Source organism: Aethalodelphis obliquidens, unplaced genomic scaffold (genome assembly GCF_003676395.1).
Source record: "Aethalodelphis obliquidens isolate GAN/ISIS:26980383/991018 unplaced genomic scaffold, ASM367639v1 scaffold22, whole genome shotgun sequence".
NCBI classification, from domain to species: domain Eukaryota; kingdom Metazoa; phylum Chordata; class Mammalia; order Artiodactyla; family Delphinidae; genus Aethalodelphis; species Aethalodelphis obliquidens.
In genome coordinates this window covers 2,737,702-2,758,894 of record NW_020837966.1, presented here as the reverse complement: position 1 = coordinate 2,758,894, position 21,193 = coordinate 2,737,702, and the positions used below count along the sequence as shown (strand labels likewise).

General features: G+C 46.8%; 1 protein-coding gene across 2 annotated transcripts in view; it reads right to left on the bottom strand.

Moving 5' to 3' along the window:
- CACNA1D (calcium voltage-gated channel subunit alpha1 D) overlaps positions 1 to 21,193 on the bottom strand; it is a 317,329-nt gene that overhangs the window by 151,527 nt on the left and 144,609 nt on the right. For both annotated transcript variants that reach the window (XM_027121102.1, XM_027121103.1), the window contains exon 4: positions 3,716 to 3,855. In XM_027121102.1, coding sequence (XP_026976903.1) covers positions 3,716 to 3,855 — 140 coding nt within the window. The remainder of the gene's footprint in view (positions 1 to 3,715; positions 3,856 to 21,193) is intronic.

Sequence of the window (21,193 nt, the reverse complement as noted above, 5' to 3'; positions counted from 1 at the left end):
TTAAATAAGGGTGAGTTTAAATCTACCATCTTGCTATTTGTTTTCTATTTGCCCTGTCCATTGTTCCTGTCTTCCCTGCTTTTTTAAAAAATTGAGATTTTAAAAAATTCCATTTAATCTCCAATACAGACTTATTAACTATACCACTTTATTTCTCTAGTGTCTCCTCTAGATCAAGTGCCAGCAAAAGTTTTCTGTAGAGCACCAGATAGTAACTATTTTAGGAATCGCAGGCCATAGGGTCTCTGTCACAAGTAGTCAACTTTTCCATCCTAGCGCCAAATAGCCATAAACATTAGTGAGTGTGCCTGTCTTCCAATAAAACTTAATCTGCTCAAGCAGACAGTAAAATACTTTGTCAGCGTTGGGGGGCAGGGGAGGCAATAAACTCTTCTTGTTCTATGGGCTGGAGTTTGCTGGCCTGTGCTCTAGGGTTTACAACATACATCTTTAACTTCTCATGGTCTACCTTCAAATAACTCCACCAACTGCAAAGCACCTTCCTATAGTATATGGCTATTTCCTTGTTTCTGTCCTTTGTGCTACTGTTGTCATATATTTTACTTTTATAGATGTTATAAACCCCCCAATACACTGCTGTTATTTAAAAGATTTTAAAATGAGAAAAATGTTTTTATATTTACACATGCACTCATCCTTTCTGGCATTCTTCATTCCTTTTGTATAGATCCATGCTTCTATCTATTGTCATTTTCCTTCAGCGTGAAGAAATTCCTTTAACATTGGTTAAGGTGCAGGTCTCCTGATGAATTCTCAGCTGTGGTTTGTCTGGAAATTTTCTTTCTTGCTTCAATTTTTAAAGATATCTTCATTGAATAAGAGTTCTACGTGGACATCGTCCCCTAGCACTTTAAAAATGTCAATTGTCTTCTGGCTTGCACAGTTGCTTGCATAGTTGCTTGGCTTTTTCTCTACTTTTAAGATTTTCTCTTTACCTTTGCTTTTGAGCCATTTATGATCATGATGTGCCTTGATGTAGCTTTCTTCATGTTTACTTTGCTCGGGCTTTGTTGAGCTTCTTGGATTTGTGAGTTTATATTTTTCATCACATTTAGAAATTTTGGACTATTTCTTCAAATATTTTTTTCTGTCTCCCTTCTATCTCCTATCTTCTGGGACTCCAAATATACGTATGTTAGATGACTTGATATTGCCCCACAGGTCACCAAGGTGGTATTCATTTATTTCCCATCATTATTCTTTGTATTACTCCTATATCTTCAAATTCCTTGATTATTTTCTTCTATTGAGTCTAATCTGCTGTTAGGCCAATCCAGGGAATTTTTCATTTCAGATATGTTTTCCAGCTCTCAAAGTTCCATTTGGTTCTTTTTTTTACATTGTCCCATCTTTTCTCACTGTAGTCATATATTCCTTTTAGGTCCATAAACATATTTATAATAGCAGTTTTAAAAGTCCTGTAAAGGAATTCTCCACTAATCCCACCATGTCTGTCATTTCTAGGCCTGTTTCTATTTCCTGCTGATTATGGGTCACAATTCTTCACATGTCTAGTAATATCTGACAGGATGCTGAACACTTTAATTATCTGGATTTTGTGGTCTTCCTTTAAAGAGTGTTGAGTTTTGCTTTGGCAGGCACTTAAGTTACTTGCATGTCAGTTTGCTCCTTTTCAGGCTTCTTTTCAAATATTATTAGTAAGGGTTCCAGATGGTTTTTACTCTAGAACAAGAGTTGGCAAAATTGTTTTGTAAGGGGCCAGACAGTAAATATTTTAGGCTTTGTGGACCTAAACCACACAACTCAACTATGTGAACAAATGCTGTGACTGTGTTACAGTAAAACTTTACAAAAATTGGTAGCAGGCTGAATTTGGCCCACTGACCACAGTTTGCCAATCCCTGCTCTAGAGTTAGTTAGCCCGTACTACTAATGGCCCTTCTGGGGTCTCCACTGACAGTCCAGGGTGTTCAACGAGGTCTTTCCACTCTGGTTGGTCATAACTAGAACAATTCAAAGACCTATGTGAGTCCTAGTTATTAGTCAGCTATAGCCCCCCAGATTTTCTTTTTTCCCTACTCGTAATCTTTGCCTGGCCTTATGGACTATCATCCCATGTAGGGTAGCTTAGTCTTTAGCCAAAACTCAAGACGACCCCAAGGCATACTTACAGACCTCCTTCTCTCAATATCTCCCTCGCCGCTCCCATATCATGCCTCTCAAATTTCAGCCACCTCAGCCTCCCTGAACTCGTCTCTGTCTCTTCAACTCAATGAGACTACCGCACTCTTCTTGGTTCCCTGTCTTTGTGCTGTATGATAATCCGAAAAATGCCTCCAGACAGAAAGATGATTTTAGGGTAGAGACAAAAGAAACGGGGCTAAGCAGCTCCATACGCTAGCTGAACAGCAAGTCCAGGGTCAGGAGAGTCACAGCAAGATTATTCCAGAACCAAGAGACCTGCAAGGCTCCTGCTTGCCACTCCTTGTTAAAGTTCATCAAATACAGGAAGGTATGATACGTATCTTCATTTTAGTTCATGCTGCACTACCTCTGCCACAATACCTTAGAGTCCAATGTACTAGGGTGGTTTTTGCAAAAGTTAACCTTTTTCTCCATAAGTCTAATCATCCTGTTGGGCTACCACTCTGGATCCCACTTTAACTTCCTCGGTTTGGAAGAACAGGCTCAAAATTTATCTCACTCTCCCAATATCCAGCAGTATTAGTCTCCCATGAAAAGCTAAAGGATTCATGATAAAGAATAATCCAAAAGAAAAATCCCTTGCTCAACTGCAGAAGGCATTTGAATGAAGTCATGGAGATAAAAACAGAAAGGCCATTTAACATTCTCTCTATATAGGAGAAAATATAATTTTAGGAGCAACCCATTTTACAGCTAGGCAACTAAGACTCAGCACAGGAATAGATCTTATTTTCCTATGTGGGTATTTGGTCCAAAGACCCAGCATTCCTCCGACACTGATTCATTTTCTCTTGCTGGAAACATTTCCAGGTGTTGAAGGACCAGAATAACACAGGCCACTGTTTTTCTTTTTTTTTTTCTTTTTCACTGTTTTTTATTTTAACATTCTCCTTTAACTGAAACTGTTGGTGTCTTCTTCCTGTGACAGGATTCGGGGAGAAGGCTTGATTCTTTGCATTTTCTGGTTTATTTCATTTCATGTCAGATATCTGATATTTTTCAAACACTTGTTTTGTTATGTGAAATGGGATAGTAGCGTGCCACATCTTTTCTCCCAACTCAGCAGAAAAAATTAATAGCTTTCCTCAAGGGATGTTAAATAGCAGAGTACCTCACTGCTATGAAGGATTTATTACTTTTTTACCATTTTATTTTGGTTTTTTAACTTAATGGGGTGTTAAGCATAAGAGCTGTACACGTTGGACTCAAAGCACCAGCAGGGCTGGCCTATTTGTGGAGGCCCAAGGCCCTGTAAGATGAACCCTGTCACATCACAAGCTGAGCTTAAACTTCCTTCCTTAACACGTTACTGAAAGAGGGAGTAACAACAAGAGAATTTCAAATTGGTTTCTGCCCAGAGACGGAAAGCAGCATCATCAGGCTTCAAAGAACTCCTGACACGTTCTGGCAGCAATCACTGGCACGAAGGACCAACCCTGTTCCTTTAAAATACTGTTTTCTGTTACTCCCCACCTCCCATTTCCCCCCCCCCCCCAAAAAAAAAATTCCTCAAATAAAAGGGACTTACCCTACTATTACTATAACAAAATCCAGTAAATTCCATCCATTTCTAACATAAGCATTAGGATGTAGCAATAATCCATACGCTATAATCTTCAAAAATGTTTCGACTGTAAAAATAATCAGGAAGGCATATTCTACTTTTTCCTGTGAAGAGAAACAAAGAAATTTAAAAAAGCGGGGGGATGGGGAAGAAGAAAAGAAACAGGGATTAGATCAGTATCTCAGAGATATAAACATTCTTCTCCAAGCAAAGTTTTATTATGAGAAATGGAACAATTAACACTGCACCTGGAGCAAGAAGGCATTTTAATTCTAACACTGAATTTCTCATAAGCAACTAAGTGTAAAACACTTTTCATCAGTGGCTATATTACTGCACTTTGCAACCTGCCTTGATGTGTGTGCAGTGACTCTGCCTAGGACATAACAGCACGTTTGTTATTTGCACACATTTGCAAAATACAGCGTGTTTTCCTCCCAAGATTGCCAAATCAGGCCCAGAAAAGCACATGGATGCAACAAAGATTCCCACAGGGCTTTGAACAGAATATCCTTTGGAAGAAAGCAAATTGCGTCTGCTTTGACCCTCTCTTCCTCTCGGGTTTCCATCTGACTTCTAAGTCAGGATCATCTTTGTCACTGAGCAGCAAGGTGACCTCGGCAAGTCCCTCCAATCCCTTGGACCTAAGTTTCCTCACCTGCACAGTAAGGGGAGGGGATTCAGGACAGCAAGCCCACAGCCTCCTTGCTGGCGTGCTGCCTCTCCCGGCTGACACTACTGATGGGTCACCATGCACGTTCCCAGGGAGCCTGGACTCAGCCCCTGAATCCTCCTCTTCTTCCAGACTCAGCAGCCACTCCCATTTGACTGCCACAGACCTCCGAGATGCCACCCTCAGGCTAGAGGGCTCTTAGGACCTTTCCAGTTCCAACTCATGCGATTCCATGAGCTGGAGAAAATGCATCCATCAGCAGGTCTAAAAATGTTGGCTCTTTCCTCTTTTACAAAGGTTTTCTTTATACAGCTTTGGTTTCAATAGAAATATAGACCACTGAGATGTGTGCGATTAATTTTACAAGAGGCATTTGCTGGCAAAAAGCTATTGAAATAATAACTAAATGAAAACTCCTAAGTAATTAAAACTGTCCCATACAGCCCATAAAGTCCCCTGCTGATATTAATTCCCCTCTGTGAGACCTGAGGAAAGTTACCAATGCCTCAGGAAAATGGAAGTCACAGAATTCATTTATTAAGATACTTGGCGCAAGGTGGTGAATAAATTTGGCTCAGGAAATGCCTAGTGAGCACCTCTTCTGCGCGATGGGCCCCACACAGGAGCCAAGGTAAGAAAAATGGCTCCACTGTGGTCCTATCTTCGAAAGGTTTAGTCTGGTGCAAGAGGTGGGGGTTCAATTGTGGTACACAGAGGACATCCCAGGAGAGGGAACTGACAAAGAGCAGCTCTGCACCTTCATAAGCAGTTCTGCCCTCTGATAAGGCCAAAGGGTGAGACAACTTCTCCCCTGCAAGGACTTGCTTTGTTCCACGTGAGCACTTTTTTGCCTAAGCCACCCTGGGGTCTAGCCGTCCGCCGCCAGAGTGCCACCCCTCCATTGCAGACGAGCCCCAGTCCCGAGTGGGACTTCACCGAGTCTTACCACTGCATCCTTCCTCTTTACCAGAAGGGAAACCATCTAACCCCGGCGGTACCCCAGGCTTTACCCCCATTATCGACTCCCCACTGGTCACACTGAAAAGCCAGTTCATCGGTTCTCCCCCCCCCCCAACTTCCCTGTATTCCTAACGTGCCCCCAGAGCACCCCTTGATCCTCAGAACACCATCCTAGTGGTCTAATAAATTCCTCTGTGGTGTCACTTAGCCAGAGTCAATGTGTTTTCAATTTTAAAAGCCTAGCTCATCGCCAACCTCCACACTCACGCTTCGTCCAGATCTGCCATCAGGTCCTGCTCTCAGCCTGGCTCATCTCATCCCATGCACCCCGCACCCCTCAGCAGGCTGCGAGGCCTTCTCGGACCACGACCTACTCCCTCCGCACAGCCAGCCACATCCTCCAGGCTGGGGTGAGCCGCTGAAACCTCCCAGAGGAGCAGTGTGCGTGCCCCCTCGTGCCACACGCAGACCTCCAAGGACTCCTCTGTTTACTCTCTACACTCCTTGTGAGCCTCGTGAGAGCAAGGGCTCGTCTTCCCGTTCACTGCCACATCCCTGGGTGGTGGGTTCCCAAGAGAGGTGCACTCAGGCCACCGTGGATATTCTGAGGAATAGAGACTGACTTTGCTACTAGCTACAGAGGAGAGATCCAGGAAAGCTTCAATGAGGCAGTGACGCTAACTTGGAGAGCTAAAAGGAAAGGCCGCTCTGTTGCTTTAACAAGAAGCAAAAAATCCCTGAATAAACCAATCTGCTGTACTCAAATTAGACCCTGACCACCAAAGGTAGATCGTCAACATGTTTTTGCGAGTTAGAGTTGTAAGGGAACAAGGTAAGCTGGAAACAGCACGTGGATTTTACAATTCCTCTTCCCGTTTTATCCTTTCTGCTTTATTTACTGGACCAGACGGGGGAAAAAAGGCTTTTGCTGCCATCAATATTCATAGCAGTTATATCCCTATATCAACACAGCGCTATAGTGCAGAGCAGACAAACAAGACAGGGAACAGAGAGTACACCTACCAAACACAGCTTGTTTTTCCTCTTTAGCGTTTACTTACAAGTAATTTTGCCACAATAATACAAGGGCCATTTGTGCAACTGAATTGTTTAGGGTTCTTTTATCCCCCTCTCTCATCCTCCTCTCTCTCCTTTTTGAAGACTTTGGTTTCTCTTTCCAAAATCCTCAGTGCATTACTTGATGGAATTGACTATAAGAAATATAACCTTGCTGTAACATGATTCTTTCTTACAGAGACTCTACCATGGTGCCAGGTGAACAACCACAGCCTGGAGAGCACGACAGACCAGTCTGCCCAGAAGCCAGTGTCATCCTGGTCCCCAGTCCTGCAATTTAAAAGGACTCCAGGGCTTCCCTGGTGGCGCAGTGGCTGAGAGTCTGCCTGCCGATGCAGGGGACATGGGTTCGTGCCCCGGTTTGGGAAGATCCCATGTGCCGCGGAGCGGCTGGGCCCGTGAGCCATGGCCGCTGAGCCTGCGCGTCCGGAGCCTGTGCTCCGCAACGGGAGAGGCCCCAACAGTGAGAGGCCCGCGTATCGCAAAAAAAAAAAAAAGAAAAAAAAAAAAAAAGGACTCCAGTAAAACAAATACACCTCCACATTTAAGCAAATGTAGTGTTAAAAAAAATCTTGCAAAACAACAATCATGGGAAGGGGAGGTAATTACTTCACAAGAGGACTGTTCATTTGAGAAAAGAATGTTGGGTTAGTGATCTGAAAGGAAGCCGCCAAAAAGTCAGGTTCCTTGCAGGGTGGGGTGGGAACGTGCAACTGGCTGAAGGACCGTGAGACGTCGCACAGAAAAGATATGGAGTCAGCAGCTGGGATGGAAGAAACCACAGAAAGGATGAAGGAGTGGGATGGCTGAAAAGAGGCGAGCAAGGGCCCTCAAGAACTGAACATGAAATGAGGTGGCCCCTGGGCAGGGACTGCTCCTTAAAAGCCCTAGCCCAGGCTAAACAAAACGAGTACATGAGTCCTGCACCCCAGTCTCCCTGCATTTGCCAGGCACACTCAACCAGCCACCAGCAGGGATCCGCCTCACTAGCAAGGGATCCTGGGTGGGCAGGGCCAGCAAACCATCTTTTAAGAAAGCACCAGTTCTTCACCAGAGACCACCCTATTATGTGGGTGCAAAGTCCCCCACGAGACTCAAGTCACTAGAGAAATAAAGGCTTAAAATCAAATTCTGCAACCTGATTTATCTTCTTTAAACAGTGAAGTTTCACCAAACAGGAGAGGCTCTAAACCAACAGTCTCTAAACCAGTTAACCCCTCACAGAGCCTTGAGAAACAGAAACTGTCAACCGGCAGGGAATAGGAGATGCCAGGATCTTTGACTGTACTTGGTTGGCAGCTGTCCTATTTTTAAGCATTGCTTTACTAGTGCTGAGGTACTAACATCCATCCATCCACCATCAATCTACCCATCCGTTCATCCATTCATCCTCCCATCCATCATCTACCCATCTATCCCTGAGCACCTGGGTCCTCCTCAGAAAGCCTGACCCCTACCCTCACAGAGCTCCCGGCCTGCTGTCAAAAGATCAACAAAGGCTTGATGAGCCATGTAAGGTTCACCTCTCTGCTTTGCTCATCCACCCACAGGGCCCGAGTCTTTGCAGTGGTCTCCTGGCGTACACCCTGGCAGAAGGTACAGAGTCTCCCCTCCACACACATATCCCTTCTGTGTCCTGCAGTCCCGGGGTCCCCATTGGCAGAGATCATCTCTTACTGTCTTTGTAACCCCAGCATCCAGCACCATACCCGGCACACATAAAGTACGCACAGGTGCTAATAGGAGGTAGAGAAGAAAAAAAGAGAAGGAATTAAGCAACAAAGCCAGACTGAAAGGGGACTATAAAAACATGAAAACTTGGGATTCTAGCAATACGTACCAAAAAGCAAAACAAGCAAGGTAGGAATCTTTCTAAGTTACCAAAAACCCTTCCTATAACACACCTGGAATCAACAGTCAGAGTGTAGAGACAATAAATAGCTGATCCCAACATCTCACAGGCCCTCTCTTTCAATCCCAGCCTGAGCCCCTGGTGAACGTCCTCACCTTCCACCCTTCTGTACCTTCTGGCTTGCTTGCTCCTCTCCTGCAGGAGTGTCCACTCCAAATCATGGGCCGAGCTGCTCCCTCCCACTGTGTTCCCAAGTCCATGCTTTCCCTTCTCCATGCCTCTGCCCACGCTGCTTCACCCACCTGGTGTGCCTACCCCCGTGTGTGTCCACTCCCCTCTTTGGCAAGCACAGAACCCTGACACGGCAGTAGCACAAGCCCAGCACAGGGCTGTGGCGAGAACGCAGGGCTTGGAGCTATATCTGTGTTCTGCTGGCCCCAGCTCAGCCCCTGACTGACTCGGGTCCACATCCGGTTCCCTCGCTGTAGAATGCCTCCCCCCACCCCAACCCCCACCAATTCCCGCCTTTTCATCAGGCTAAGTTCTACTTGTCCTTTGAGGCTCAGCTTAAATGACACTTTCTCAGCAAAAGCTTTGCTGACCTCCCAGACAAAATTTGGGCCCACTGTCAAAGCTCACCATATTTCTGCATAGCCCTATGCACAATGGAAAATTTTAATTAAGAAAAAAACTACCTCTTTGATACTTGTCTCTCCCAATAAATGATAATTTCTTATAAAATCAGAGACCATTTCTATTTCATATGTCACTGTATTCCCAAGTCTGTCACAAAAATAGACACTGAGTATTTATAAATGAAGAAATAAATGACCAAAATAGAAGTTTTGACCAAACGTTATTCAATAGCCCTTCCTGCTAAGACATTCCATAATTGTTTTAGTCAGCTCAGGCTGCCATAACAAAATACCATAGACTGGGTGGCTGAAACAAACAGAGGCTTATTTCTCACAGTCTGGAGGCTGGGAAGATCAAGGTGCCAGTTGATCTGATGTCTGGTGAGAGCCTTTTCCCTGGCTTGCAGATGGCTGACTTCTCATGATGTCCTCATCTGGCCTTTCCTTGGTGGAAATATACACACGGAGAGAGAGATCTCTTCCTCTTCTTCTCAGGGCACTAATCCCAACATGAGGGCCCCACCCTCAAGACCTAATCTAACCCAAATCACTTCCCAAAGGCCCCACCTCCATACAACATCCTACTGGGGTTGAGCTTTGAACACATGAACACAGCGGGGGGGGGGGCGGGGGCGGGACACAGACATCCCACCCATAACAATACTGCAGGCCCTGTCCCAGGAAAACGCCCATGGCTACACACCTGGGAAGAGCCTCACAGCTCCTGCTCTGCACCACGGCCTCCCCACCTCTAGTCAGAGGGAGGAGTACCCACAAGGGCAAATCAGTCAAGGGTGATGAGAGGTCCAGGGCTGCAGAAGCACAGGTGTGAGGGGAGGGGGAGGATGAAGGGACTGAGGGACACCATGGACTTGGGGGTGGGAGTGAGAGGAGCTAAGGTTCTAAGGCTGGGTCTCTGTTTCTCACCTGTAAAACAAGAAGCCTGAGTGGATGATGTCTTCCAGTGTGAAATTACAATTCTCTATGACCTGATGAGCAATGTCCAGACTCAGGCTTCAGAGGGAAGCCGTGTGAGGGACCAGGGACCCCAGGGAGGACAGCCAACCAGGAGCAGCAAGACCCAAGAGCAGCCATTGCCTTGTCAGGTGACCAGGTCACCCGAGGTTGCCCGAGAGACCCTCCCACCTGCTGCCTCACACATTCCAGGAGGTGCCCTCAGGAGCTGTGGCCACTCTTACAGGGTTCTGATGTGTGATTCAACCTCCAGTAAACTCTACCGGGGATCACGGGACGGGGAGCAGCAGGCGGCCTCAGCTCAGAGTGCTGGGATGTAAACAGAGGTAATGCTTTCCTCTGCAGGTATTAATGAAGTATGTACTTAGAGGGCCGCCAATGGGTAGCTGATGCCACATTCACATGAAGAGACTGGCTGGAATAGGCAGCATGCCTTCCTTCTTCTTCACCTTTGGTTTCTAAGTTCAAATTGTAGAGCACATGCGAGTGAGCCCATTTCTTGTGGCACTCGGCTAAGCTATTTGCCCCTTCTGCTTCTCAGTTTCCTCATCCATAAAACCAGGATACTCACTCTTGCCCACTCAGGTGACGGTGAAAATCAGATTAAGTGAAGTGGGAAAGAGCCCTGTGAAACATCAGAAACTCACCATCAAAAGCCACCGGGACAGGAAGGGGCAAGGCCGCACTCCCGGGCTCTGGAAGTGGAGACCCAGTAGGAGGACCAGGAGATGGGACAGAAACCTCATAGGACCGTCGCCAGCCCAGTGATCCCATGACCACCCAGGCCAAGCAGGGCCACTGCCCCGGATGCCGTCCAGAATGTACCCGAGATGACAAATGAAGGTGGCCAGCAGGTGGCCTGGCTGACCGCTCCATGGAGACCAACTTCAAAGCCATCTGGTCCATGGGAAGAGGGCAGAGGAAGCTGACAGGGCACTCTCGCTGGATGTGGCCTCGCTTTTCGGCAGCACAGAAGCAGCTGCTTCTTGGCTGCAGGGGTAAAGCAAGCAGCTGGCAGGGGGTGGCTCCCTATGGTTCTTGCCAGCCAGCAAAACTCGCAGGGTAACAGCACCCTGACTTTCCTCTGAGAATTGCTCCTTTCCTACTTTCAGTCCAGGGGCCACAGGGGTCGGCATGTGACCCAGGTTACTGGTTCAGGGATAGGCATGCGTCCCAATGCCCACCAACCAGGTCCAGTTAAAGCTAGTCCTGGGTTTCACTCAGCCACTAGGCCAGAAGTTCTGTCACTGGCTTGACTGAGCTCTCAGAGGCTATAAGCCTAGAGTTACCAGGGGGACATAAAGATGAAAAGCCAACACCTAGGGAAGCCAAGCCAAAAGATGAGGAGAGAGCCGAACAGAAAGACAGAGGAAACCACCTAGCTCTGATGCTCCTGTATGCGCCCCTGGATCAAGCCGAACCTGAAGGCAAAATTCTCCCCCCACTTTTGGGCTTTTCAGTTACAAAAGCCAATAAACTGAGCCAGTTGAGGTTCGGTTTTTGGTCAATTGCAAACCAAAGTCCTAACTAGATACTGGGGGCCTACAGGATCACTCTGCTTCTCTGAAAGTTAAAGCACCTAAGAGGATCTTCAGCAGCTCCTCACTTCTCAAGAGATTCAACTCCTTGGATGATTCCTTTTGACCCACAGGCTCAGCGATGGTTCTCTGTGCACAGGACCCATAAGCCCTGCAAGTCACTGCCTCTGGGAATTCATCTAGGCTCAGCTTTCCAGATTTCCTCCTTCCGTCTCATCCATTCTCTGTTGCTGTCTTCAATTCCAACTGGTTTCTGGGACTCTACACACTCCTGAAAACCTGATGCCTCAGACTTGGCCTGCTTCCCACCCCACTCATCCTGGGACCCCTTGGTAGTGGGTACATTCTATGGTTGGCAGCCATACACCTCCTCACCCAGCTTCGCCACGAAGGCACTGCCCACCTCCACCCCACCTTGCTTGGACTTCAGGCACCCTATTTCAATTTAATTCAACCATATCCACTGAGTATCTGTTCCATACCGGGTGCGGTCCTGAGCACTGGAGATCAAAGATGGCTAAGACAGTGTCCACGTCCTGGTGGAGGACAGTCGATGTATACACAAACATTTCTAGACAGAGCAGACGACGATCAAAGCTAAAGCCGAGGACGGGGCATCTCCTGTGGGGAGATGTGGGATGGCGCAACTAATTGTGTGTGGAGCGTTTGGGAAAGCTTCTTGAAAAGCAGAGGACAGTATCACATCTCAATTCCTCCATCTGGCATCCCCAAGGACCTCTACACAATCTGTCTATGCTCTACGTACCAACAAACAGCTGATATGTTACCCCGCCGGGTGCAGGGCCTCTGTTCCACCCAGCTCCCTTTCCTCCTCCACGACCCCCTCTGCTCCCGTCTGTCAGCTCCCATAACACCCTGCATATACGTCACGCTCACTGGACCCTCTGGTCTCTGTCACTGCTCTTCTCCGTCACTGAAAGCATTTTTTTTCTATTGATCTAAATCCTGCTCCACCCTTTCAGAGAAGACTGGGGCGTTTCATTTCCCCTGAGTGCTCTTCTGCCCACCCCCCTTTCAAAAGCATGATGTACTTATCGGGGAAGGCAAATGACCGCTGTGTGCCTACTGCCTCTGCTCCCCAGGCACCCCTGCAGCAGACACCCCTTGCCGGTCTCCAGCCGGCACTCCTCCGACTGCATCCTAAAGCAGCTTCACACGGTGCCCAATCAGGCATCACCCCCAGACTGGAGTGGGCATGTGAGTCCAAACTATTTGCCACCCCAGAGTTAAAAGTTGCACCACCTGCAGTTAATCATGAAAGTAAATCATAACAAATGCTTGAGCACCATTGTAAAGCAATTATACTCCAATAAAGATGTAAAAATCAAAAAAGAGAGATACGTACCACCAATGTTCATTGCAGCTCTATTTACAACAGCCAGGACATGGAAGTAACCTAAGTGTCCATCGACAGATGAATGGATAAAGAAGGTGTGGCACATATATACACTGGAATATTACTTGGCCATAAAAAGAAATGAAACTGCGTTATTTGTAGTGAGGTGGATGGACCTAGAGACTGTCATACAGGGTGAAGTAAGTCAGAAAGAGCAAAACAAATACCGTATGCTAACACATATATATGGAATCTTAAAAAAAAAAAAAAAAGGTTCTGATGAACCTAGGGGCAGGCCAGGAATAAAGACACAGATGTAGAGAATGGACTTGAGGACACGGGGAGGGGGAAGGGTAAGCTCGGACGAAGTAAGAGAGTCGCATAGACTTATATATACTACCAAATGTAAAATAGCTAGCTAGTGGGAAGCAGCCGCATAGCACAGGGAGATCAGCTTGGTGCTTTGTGACCACCTAGAGGGGTGGGATAGGGAGGGTGGGAGGGAGACGAGAGAGGGAGGGGATATGGGGATATATGTATACATATAGCTGATTCACTTTGTTATACAGCAGAAACTAACAGAACATTGTAAAGCAATTATATTCCAATAAAGATGTTTAAAAAAAAAAATGCTTGAGCACCAACTACGTACGAGGCCATGAAAGAAAGCAGAGAGAGGCAAGGCACTGCCCTGCTTTCCCGAGCTCTTGGTCTAAGCTGGGCAGGTGAACCTATGAGGTGTCGTCTTGTATTATTTGTAGATTGTCACTACCTTGAGGGCAAGATCCATTGCATCTACCTCTGCAGACCCTCTCACCGTACAGAGCAGAGAAATGAGCACTTAGCCTCAATAAATGCCAAGATGGCATCATCCACAAAAAAAAGGAGAAAAAAAGCAGAGCCCGATGCTGCATGTCTGAGCACCTGGGCGGAGACCTTGTCTCACTGTCAGGGAGCCCCACCAGCAGTTCTGACGCCCAGGCCCAGATCCATTCGCCTCTCCTAGGTGGAAGTACAGAGCTAGTCTTTCTTTCTTAACTGTGCCAGGCCTTTACATCCCCTTCTGACAGCTCAGGTCAAGGTAAACGGCAGTGAGATTATGTGCCCCGCGTGGGGCTGATCCAAGTAGCTTGCTGCCTCCCTGGGATCTACTGGGCCCAGGTCATGTGAAAACTGCCAAGCCCCATCATTCTATAAAAGAAGTCTTTTCTTAGTATTGCTTCATTTGCCTGACACGAACCAAATGCTCCCACATGTCCACTTCCTCGGCTAAAAAGAAATGGGCAAACATTTCAAAATGGCAGGAACGGAGTAAGTTTAAAACCAAACATCTTCATTTTGACAAGAAAGCAGTCATTCCTTTTCTCCATTAACAGAGGCTTTCACATCTGTCTATGGTTAAATTTCCTGACATCTGAATTCTAAGTGTAATCTCATTCCACGCCCCCGACGCTCACTTGTACTCCTATAAACACACCATGTGCACACCTGCACACAGTATCTAAGAAAAGAAACATGTTCTTGTCTCTCATCTCAACTGATTCTCCAAACTACCGAGTAAGACAGGCAAAGACGGGATTACTATTTCCATTCACGTATGAGGGTCACAGTCAACAGGAACAACAGAGAGCAGTAACCGTGCCCTCTGGTTTGAAGAGACCTTACTGCACCCACCTGGTGGGGAAGCATACTTCCTTGCCAGTCCCATGGCTGCCAGGTCTCACCTGGGCTTTTATGGAGCTCCACCAGGACCTCAGCCTCGGGTCATCCAGGCAACTTGCGCGGAGCAGCCTGAGGGCGCACCTTGGGGGCGGAGCTGCCGACTGTCATAGTGTTGGCGCCTGGTGGGCAGTGCTGCGCCATTTAAGAACATTTGCAGTCACCTGTTCAGATGCACTCTGACCTTGTCCAGATGACAAGGAGCCTGGGGTCAGCTTCCAGATCTGCCCCTTACTGGCTTTGTGGACTCAAGCAAGTGACCTGACCCCTCCTTGCTGCTGTTTCTTCATAAAGTGAGAATACGAAGGGCAGAAGTGGGCCAGGTTTGTTGTTGAATGTGAACGAGGCAACACACGTAAAACACGTGAGCCAGGGTCCATGTGGCGCACACACCCATGGACGCTGGCTCACTTTACTGGTGCGTCTGTGTTACACGCTTCCCTGGCCTGGCCACGCCCCAGCAACAGCACAGGGCCTGGCACAGAGCACCTGCTAACTACTCGCTACATGGGCACTGGGTCCAGGGCCCAGCTCGCTGCCCACCCTGCAGGTCTGCACACCCCCAGGGCAGGCATCTCCCCCCCCCAGAGGGGGCCAGACCGGGGTCAGCACCTGCTCCTCTCTGAGGGAGTCAGACGCCCATCTAGCCCAGCTCCTACACCACCTGGACTGTCCAGCAAAGTCTGCCTAGGGCCCATCATAGAACAGGACACTCAGGAGGTGAAACAGGGCCCAGATCCCAGGCCACGTGTCAACCGTGACCGCAAAGGTGGGTTGGGGGAGCAGGCACCATTCAGCTCACCAGGTGTGTCTCTCCACCATAAAAACCAGTCTTTGGGATGAACAACCCTCATTCACAGTCAGCTTTTCTCCAGTAAATGTAACGAGACCATAGGAACACAGATCATTTCTTTCTGAATAAATTCATAAAGTCATGAATCAGTGTTTAAAAATACATAAAGTGTGGAGTCTATAACTGAGATAAAATACGTGATACATTTATTCAGAAGAGTAATTACTCCATGCCTATAATTCATCATTGTTTTAGTGTTAGAAAGTAAAATGAAGTTAATTTAAAAGACATTGGGTGGGTTCAAAACCAGGCACCACCTAATTGTGGTCCTGAAGTAGAAATCAATACCCAAGGCCATGACTAAGCAGAACTGAGTGTCTGCAGACCCACTCCAAGCTGGGGAGCATCCCTCGCATTGATCTGGCCTTGCCAGTCAAACCTCTCCCTCTTCTGTCACTTACCAGCTCCCAGAAGCCGGGGCTGGGGTGGCCAGCGAGGGGGTGCAGCAGGGGTGTCTGCCACCATCCCCCAAGCTCAGACCCGCACAGGCTTTCTACGAGCAATTCCATTCTCAGAAAAACCGGTGACTCTGGAAGCAGTCACTAGAGGGGATTCTGTTTGGTCAAGTGGCTAGGGTTAGTTCCTAACCTCTACTGTTCTTTTTAAGGTAACTTTTTATTTAGTATCTGCCTCGCTCCGAAAACGAACTCTAGGCAGCAAGAATATAAAAATTTGAAGTAAATGAGTAAGAGAATCCTAGATGGCTGTTTAAAAGAAAGTGGGAGATCTACATGTAAGGGCAGGGAAGGATGTCTGTGATACATTACTACAGGAATAATGCGAATAACACGATCCCTTTGATGTCTGAGGAAGTCTCTTAATAAGCCAGTCTGCAGCACAGACACCTGAAAATGAAAAGGCTTGCCTCTGAAAGCAAGATCACGGGGGACTTTCTGTCTCTACTTTTAGGTATGTCTGATTTGTGGTTTTCTCACTGAGCATCTTTAAAATCAGCTGGAAGTCTAAATATTTAGGACAAATCATAAGATGAGAAATTAAAATTAACAAGGAAAAGAAGATAAAATGAAACAGGAATAAGATCATGACAAAGATGTGCACTATGAACACATTTTTATTAATGTGTCTCTGAGATTTCTAACAGCTAATGTGGAAGGAAAGCAGACCAGCGACACAAGTCACCTTATCTTTTGAATGAAATTGTTTCTCAGAACAAAAATATTTCTCCAGAGGACTTGCTTAAAGGAATCCGCTGACAATATGAATTGAGCACTAATTATAGGAATTCGATTAATTTTTGCCTATCTTCATGGAATGTACACCGTAATGGAGAAGACGTTTAACGTGGAATGAATATGAAGTTCATTTGGTGGTGTACATCCAGAAATTTTTGAAAAATGAAATAAAATAGAACGGAAACTATCGGAATGCATGGCAAATATGAGAATTTAGTGAGAGTAAGTATATTTTCATCAAAGTCATGTTTTCAGATGATTTATGCACAGATGTTTGGGAGCTACAACGTAAAATGTATACACTACCTTGGCCAGCCTCTCAAAAAAAAATGTTGACAAACAGAGCTCTGGAAGCCAATAATCTGGACCGACCACTGGACACCAGTGGGGAATAATAACCCCTCTCTTACCCTCATTCTTGGTTACACACACTCTCCCCTTCCACACACACACCTATCCACAAAACCCCTGAAGTTAAAAGGTATTTAGAGAATCCCTAACTGTGTACAGGGCCAAACACCCAAGAAGCAAACCAAACAGTCAAAAAGAGTCAACCCAGGAAGTGGTGGGAATGAGGCACACATCCTAGGCGTGCTTCTGGAGGAAGAACCGAATCTCCACATAAGGAACCAGAGACGCAGGACAAGCTTGGGCAGTGAGTTCCCTGCCTGTCCTAGGAGAAGAAGTGGGGCCATCTTGGAAGTCAGCTGTCTCTAGGGTCACCTGGAGAGGAAGGAAAGGAGAGTAGCTGAGACCAAGATGGGAGCTTTTATGAGAAGGAAGAAGATACAGGCATCTCATTGGGGCACTGAAGGGAGGACAGGGTGGGGAAGGCTTTGAACCACAGATCAGAAGGCACTCCAGAGCCCCAGTAGCACCGTCCTCCAATAGATGGAGAAACTGAAACCCAGAGAGGGAAAGGGCAGCACCGGCACGCCGAGCACCGGGGGCAGGAAAAGCAGCAGAGGACGCCTGGGTGCTGGACGTAGAAAGGAGGGAAGGTTCTAGCAGATTTGATCTACCCCACAGCTTGCCCACCTTCCCTGATCCACCTCGAGTCCACATGAGGGATGGCTCATAAAAACCAGACCGGGACAGGGAGTGAAATGACACCCACACTGGGCCCTAAGTGGGGCAGCAGGTCACAGAAGCAGGGTAGGGAGCATGGGGGCATGTGAAGACCTGGGCCATGGTCCCCACCCAAGACCGGAGCTCGTAGGCCAACGAGAGTCACATGTATCCCCTGGCAGGCCCGGGGCTGCTTGCCGTCAGGCACACACACCTCCTAGATGGGAGCAGGGCGATCGGGGCAGGGGCGTCTATAATTCACACAGGAGCGGGGGACACAAGGGAGAAATGGGGTCCCTCTTCCCTAGCTGCTTTATGGGAAAGGTGGTTGGCTAGGGTAAAAGGCGCTCTGAGCTGGGCGGGCTCTACAGAGCCCGAGGCTGTTCTTCTGAATCATGTTTTTGTGTCTTCATTCATTGGAGGCGATGAAGTCTTTCCCCAGCTTTCTTAAGACTGCAGCAATCTCCCCAAAGAACACTCTTTTAAGGAAGCACAGGACTGCAGATAATGAAGAATAGTTTCAAACCCCGGTTCTGCTGGACCAGCTGCGTGGCCCGAGGGCAAGCGCTGAAATTCTCAGGCAGCAGTTCCCTCATCCTCTCAACGGGGCCACCACCACCCTGGGGGAATTAAGGCTTAATACTGACGGCGCAAATGCCTGGCACATGGCTGGTCCTCAATAAAGTGGCTCCCGTCATCACGCGGCTGTGTTGTTGAATGTCCACGGAAGGGTCTCCACAAGCGTCTCCCCAGTCAAGCGTGGGGTTCTGGAAAGTTGAGAAACCACCCTACTCCTTTCACTTCACACGCCACAGTGAGGCCCAAGGGGTCGCACCAAGCGCTACCCCTCAACCCCACTGTTTGCACCCTGTGACAAAAAACAGTACCACGGGCTCTGAAAACACAGGAAGGAGCCTAAACAGACAAGCACCTTGAAATCACAATCACTAAAGTCCTGTTTGGCTACAGCCACAAAACCTACATCCATCCTGTTAATTCAGGCGGAGGCAGATGCCTTTTTAATGGTTTCATAATCACTAAGATCAATCATCATTTTAATAATGATTAGTGTTGAGAAAGGCAACAGGCTTAATCATAACTGCCTCAATTCAAAATTCATTAACACTCTGTGACCAACTGAAATCAGCACACTTGAGGCTCTCAATACTTCGTAAGCATACCTCCTAAAAGACCTGTCAAGCTGCTTAACTTCTATACTCTGTATTTTAAAGCTGCCTCTATATGCCAGCACAGTTCACTTTCCACAGTCACTTCCCAGTGAATTCAGTGTTCAGGCGAACTCCTATCTGTAGGATAACTTTGAGACATATGAACAGAAGATCCCATGAAAGCTTCGACAGCCAAACACATGCTATTTGCTGAATATCTAGGTTCATTATTTATAAAAACATCCTAGTGAGTTACAATAAAATGGAGCAAACAAATACAGGTTTTTCTTTCATTACAATAGCGTTGGTGAATCAGACCTCAAATGTCTAGAGATTACCACTTTCTACAACTTGTGATTCTGCTCAAATGCCAAACTTAAAAAAAAATCCAAATCCAGAACAAATGTTCAACTGTAACATCCAGTCGTGCATTTTTTTCACAGCCCAGACATATGAGAGCACAGAGAGAGGCAAAGATGTGAGATAGGTCTACTCCCTCCTTACAGCCAGTGAAAGGCAAATAGGTCCTGTATCACCTCTGTAGGGCCTACAGTCCACCAGTTTGCTACTGACTTTTAAACAACCAGACATCCCTCAAGGCAGGATAAGGAAAACTGAAATCTAGCTGGATGACTTCTGACGACCCGTTGTAAGCTGGGTAGCACAGGGAATTTTAGAGTCAGACAGCCTGAGTTCCAAGTTCCTACTCGCTCCAGCTGTATAACCTGGGACAAGAACTTCACCCTTCTGAGCCTTGGTTCCCTAATCAGTGCCAGTCCTGTCAAAGGAATAAATGAACTAACGTGCAATGCCCAGCGCTTGTTAACAAGAAACGGTTATTATTTTACTGGGAATTGAGGGTAGAAGTTCAGGTCTTGACCTCTTTTCTAATATGACAGAAGCTCTCTAAATTGATTTGCTTTTAACTATCTGGTCAGATGAACTGACATTCTTCTGGGTAAAAGATAATGACTAAAGCCCACGCCATACCGAACCCATGTGGCTCCCAAGTTAATTTCTAGAAAGATTATACATTTTTGTCCTCAACACTTGAGTTGTACGCTTGTGACTGTAACTACCTAACTTAACTGCATGGTGCTTGAAATGATGAAACATGAGTGCAAAAAGAGTCGTTGCTTACACAAAAACTCAGCTGAATCCCCTGAAAGTACTTGATGAGAAATGTTGCTGAAGGGTTTGTTGTGGAGTCGGATACAGGTCAGATGACAGCAAGGGAAAAGGGAAAACCATACACTTTCAGAATCGCTCTCTGCTCCCTTCTCATGTATCTTTAAGTTCTCACTCTGATTCAAATAAAACACAATCAGATACTGTAGGTATATTACAGGTGTCGCTTATGCAAGAAAGAAAATGGGCACCCTGACCAGTAGATGCATGATACTCAAAAAAGCCTTTGGGGACTTCCCTGGTGGTCCAGTGGCTAAGACTCCACACTCACAAAGCAAGGGGCCCAGGTTCAACCCCTGGTCAGGGAACTAAATCTCTCATGCATGCCGCAACAAAGATCCTATGTGCCACGACTAAGACCCAGCGCAGCCAAAAATAAATAAGGAAATATTAAAAAAAAAAAAAGCCTTTGGCCCGACTCCAAAATACTGGCAAATAAATGTTCAGTTATATAGTCTAGGTTAAAATTATCTCTAAGAAGTGTTTCTACCTTTTTAAATGAGTCTCCCTATAACTGACTTTTTAGAATAACCAAGTTAGAGGTCAGATTAAAGGGCAGGAGCAGGAAGAGGCTGGAGAGACTAACCAGGGCTCACCCTGTCCTCAGTTCCCATCTGAGGTCTAGCATTTGACTATGCTCACCATGAGTTTGTCTCTAGAAAGCGCATCACAGGGTGCGAGTGCATCGTCGGTCACTGGTGAGGATATACTTAAAAGGATATCGTACTGCTCTGGTGACCTGACCACTTGTGTGATGCACTGAGACAGCACCAAGTACCACCCACTAGGGACTCGGGCTTGATGGCGGTAAACTTTCCAGAGCTGAATCCATGTCATCATCTCTGTCCTCTTGTGTGCCAGAGTATGGGGACTGTGTGTGTGTGTGTGCGTGCGTGTGTATGTGTGTGTGTGTTGGTAGTGGCATTATGTGCTGGGGCAAGAAAAAGGAAAGGAGGGAGGCAATGTCAGTGAGCATGACTGAGAAAGCATTTGAGCAAGAAAGACCTGCACAGTATCACACATGGGAAAGGAGGTTGGCAGCCCCTGGTAGAAATTCACAACTGGTGAGAATTGCCCAGAAAATCATCCAGGTGCTGACTGCTAACCCCTCACCTTAACCATGACTTCATTTAAGTTGTCAAGAATTCTTTCACTCTCTATTTCCTTGTGTTTGATGCACAGTTC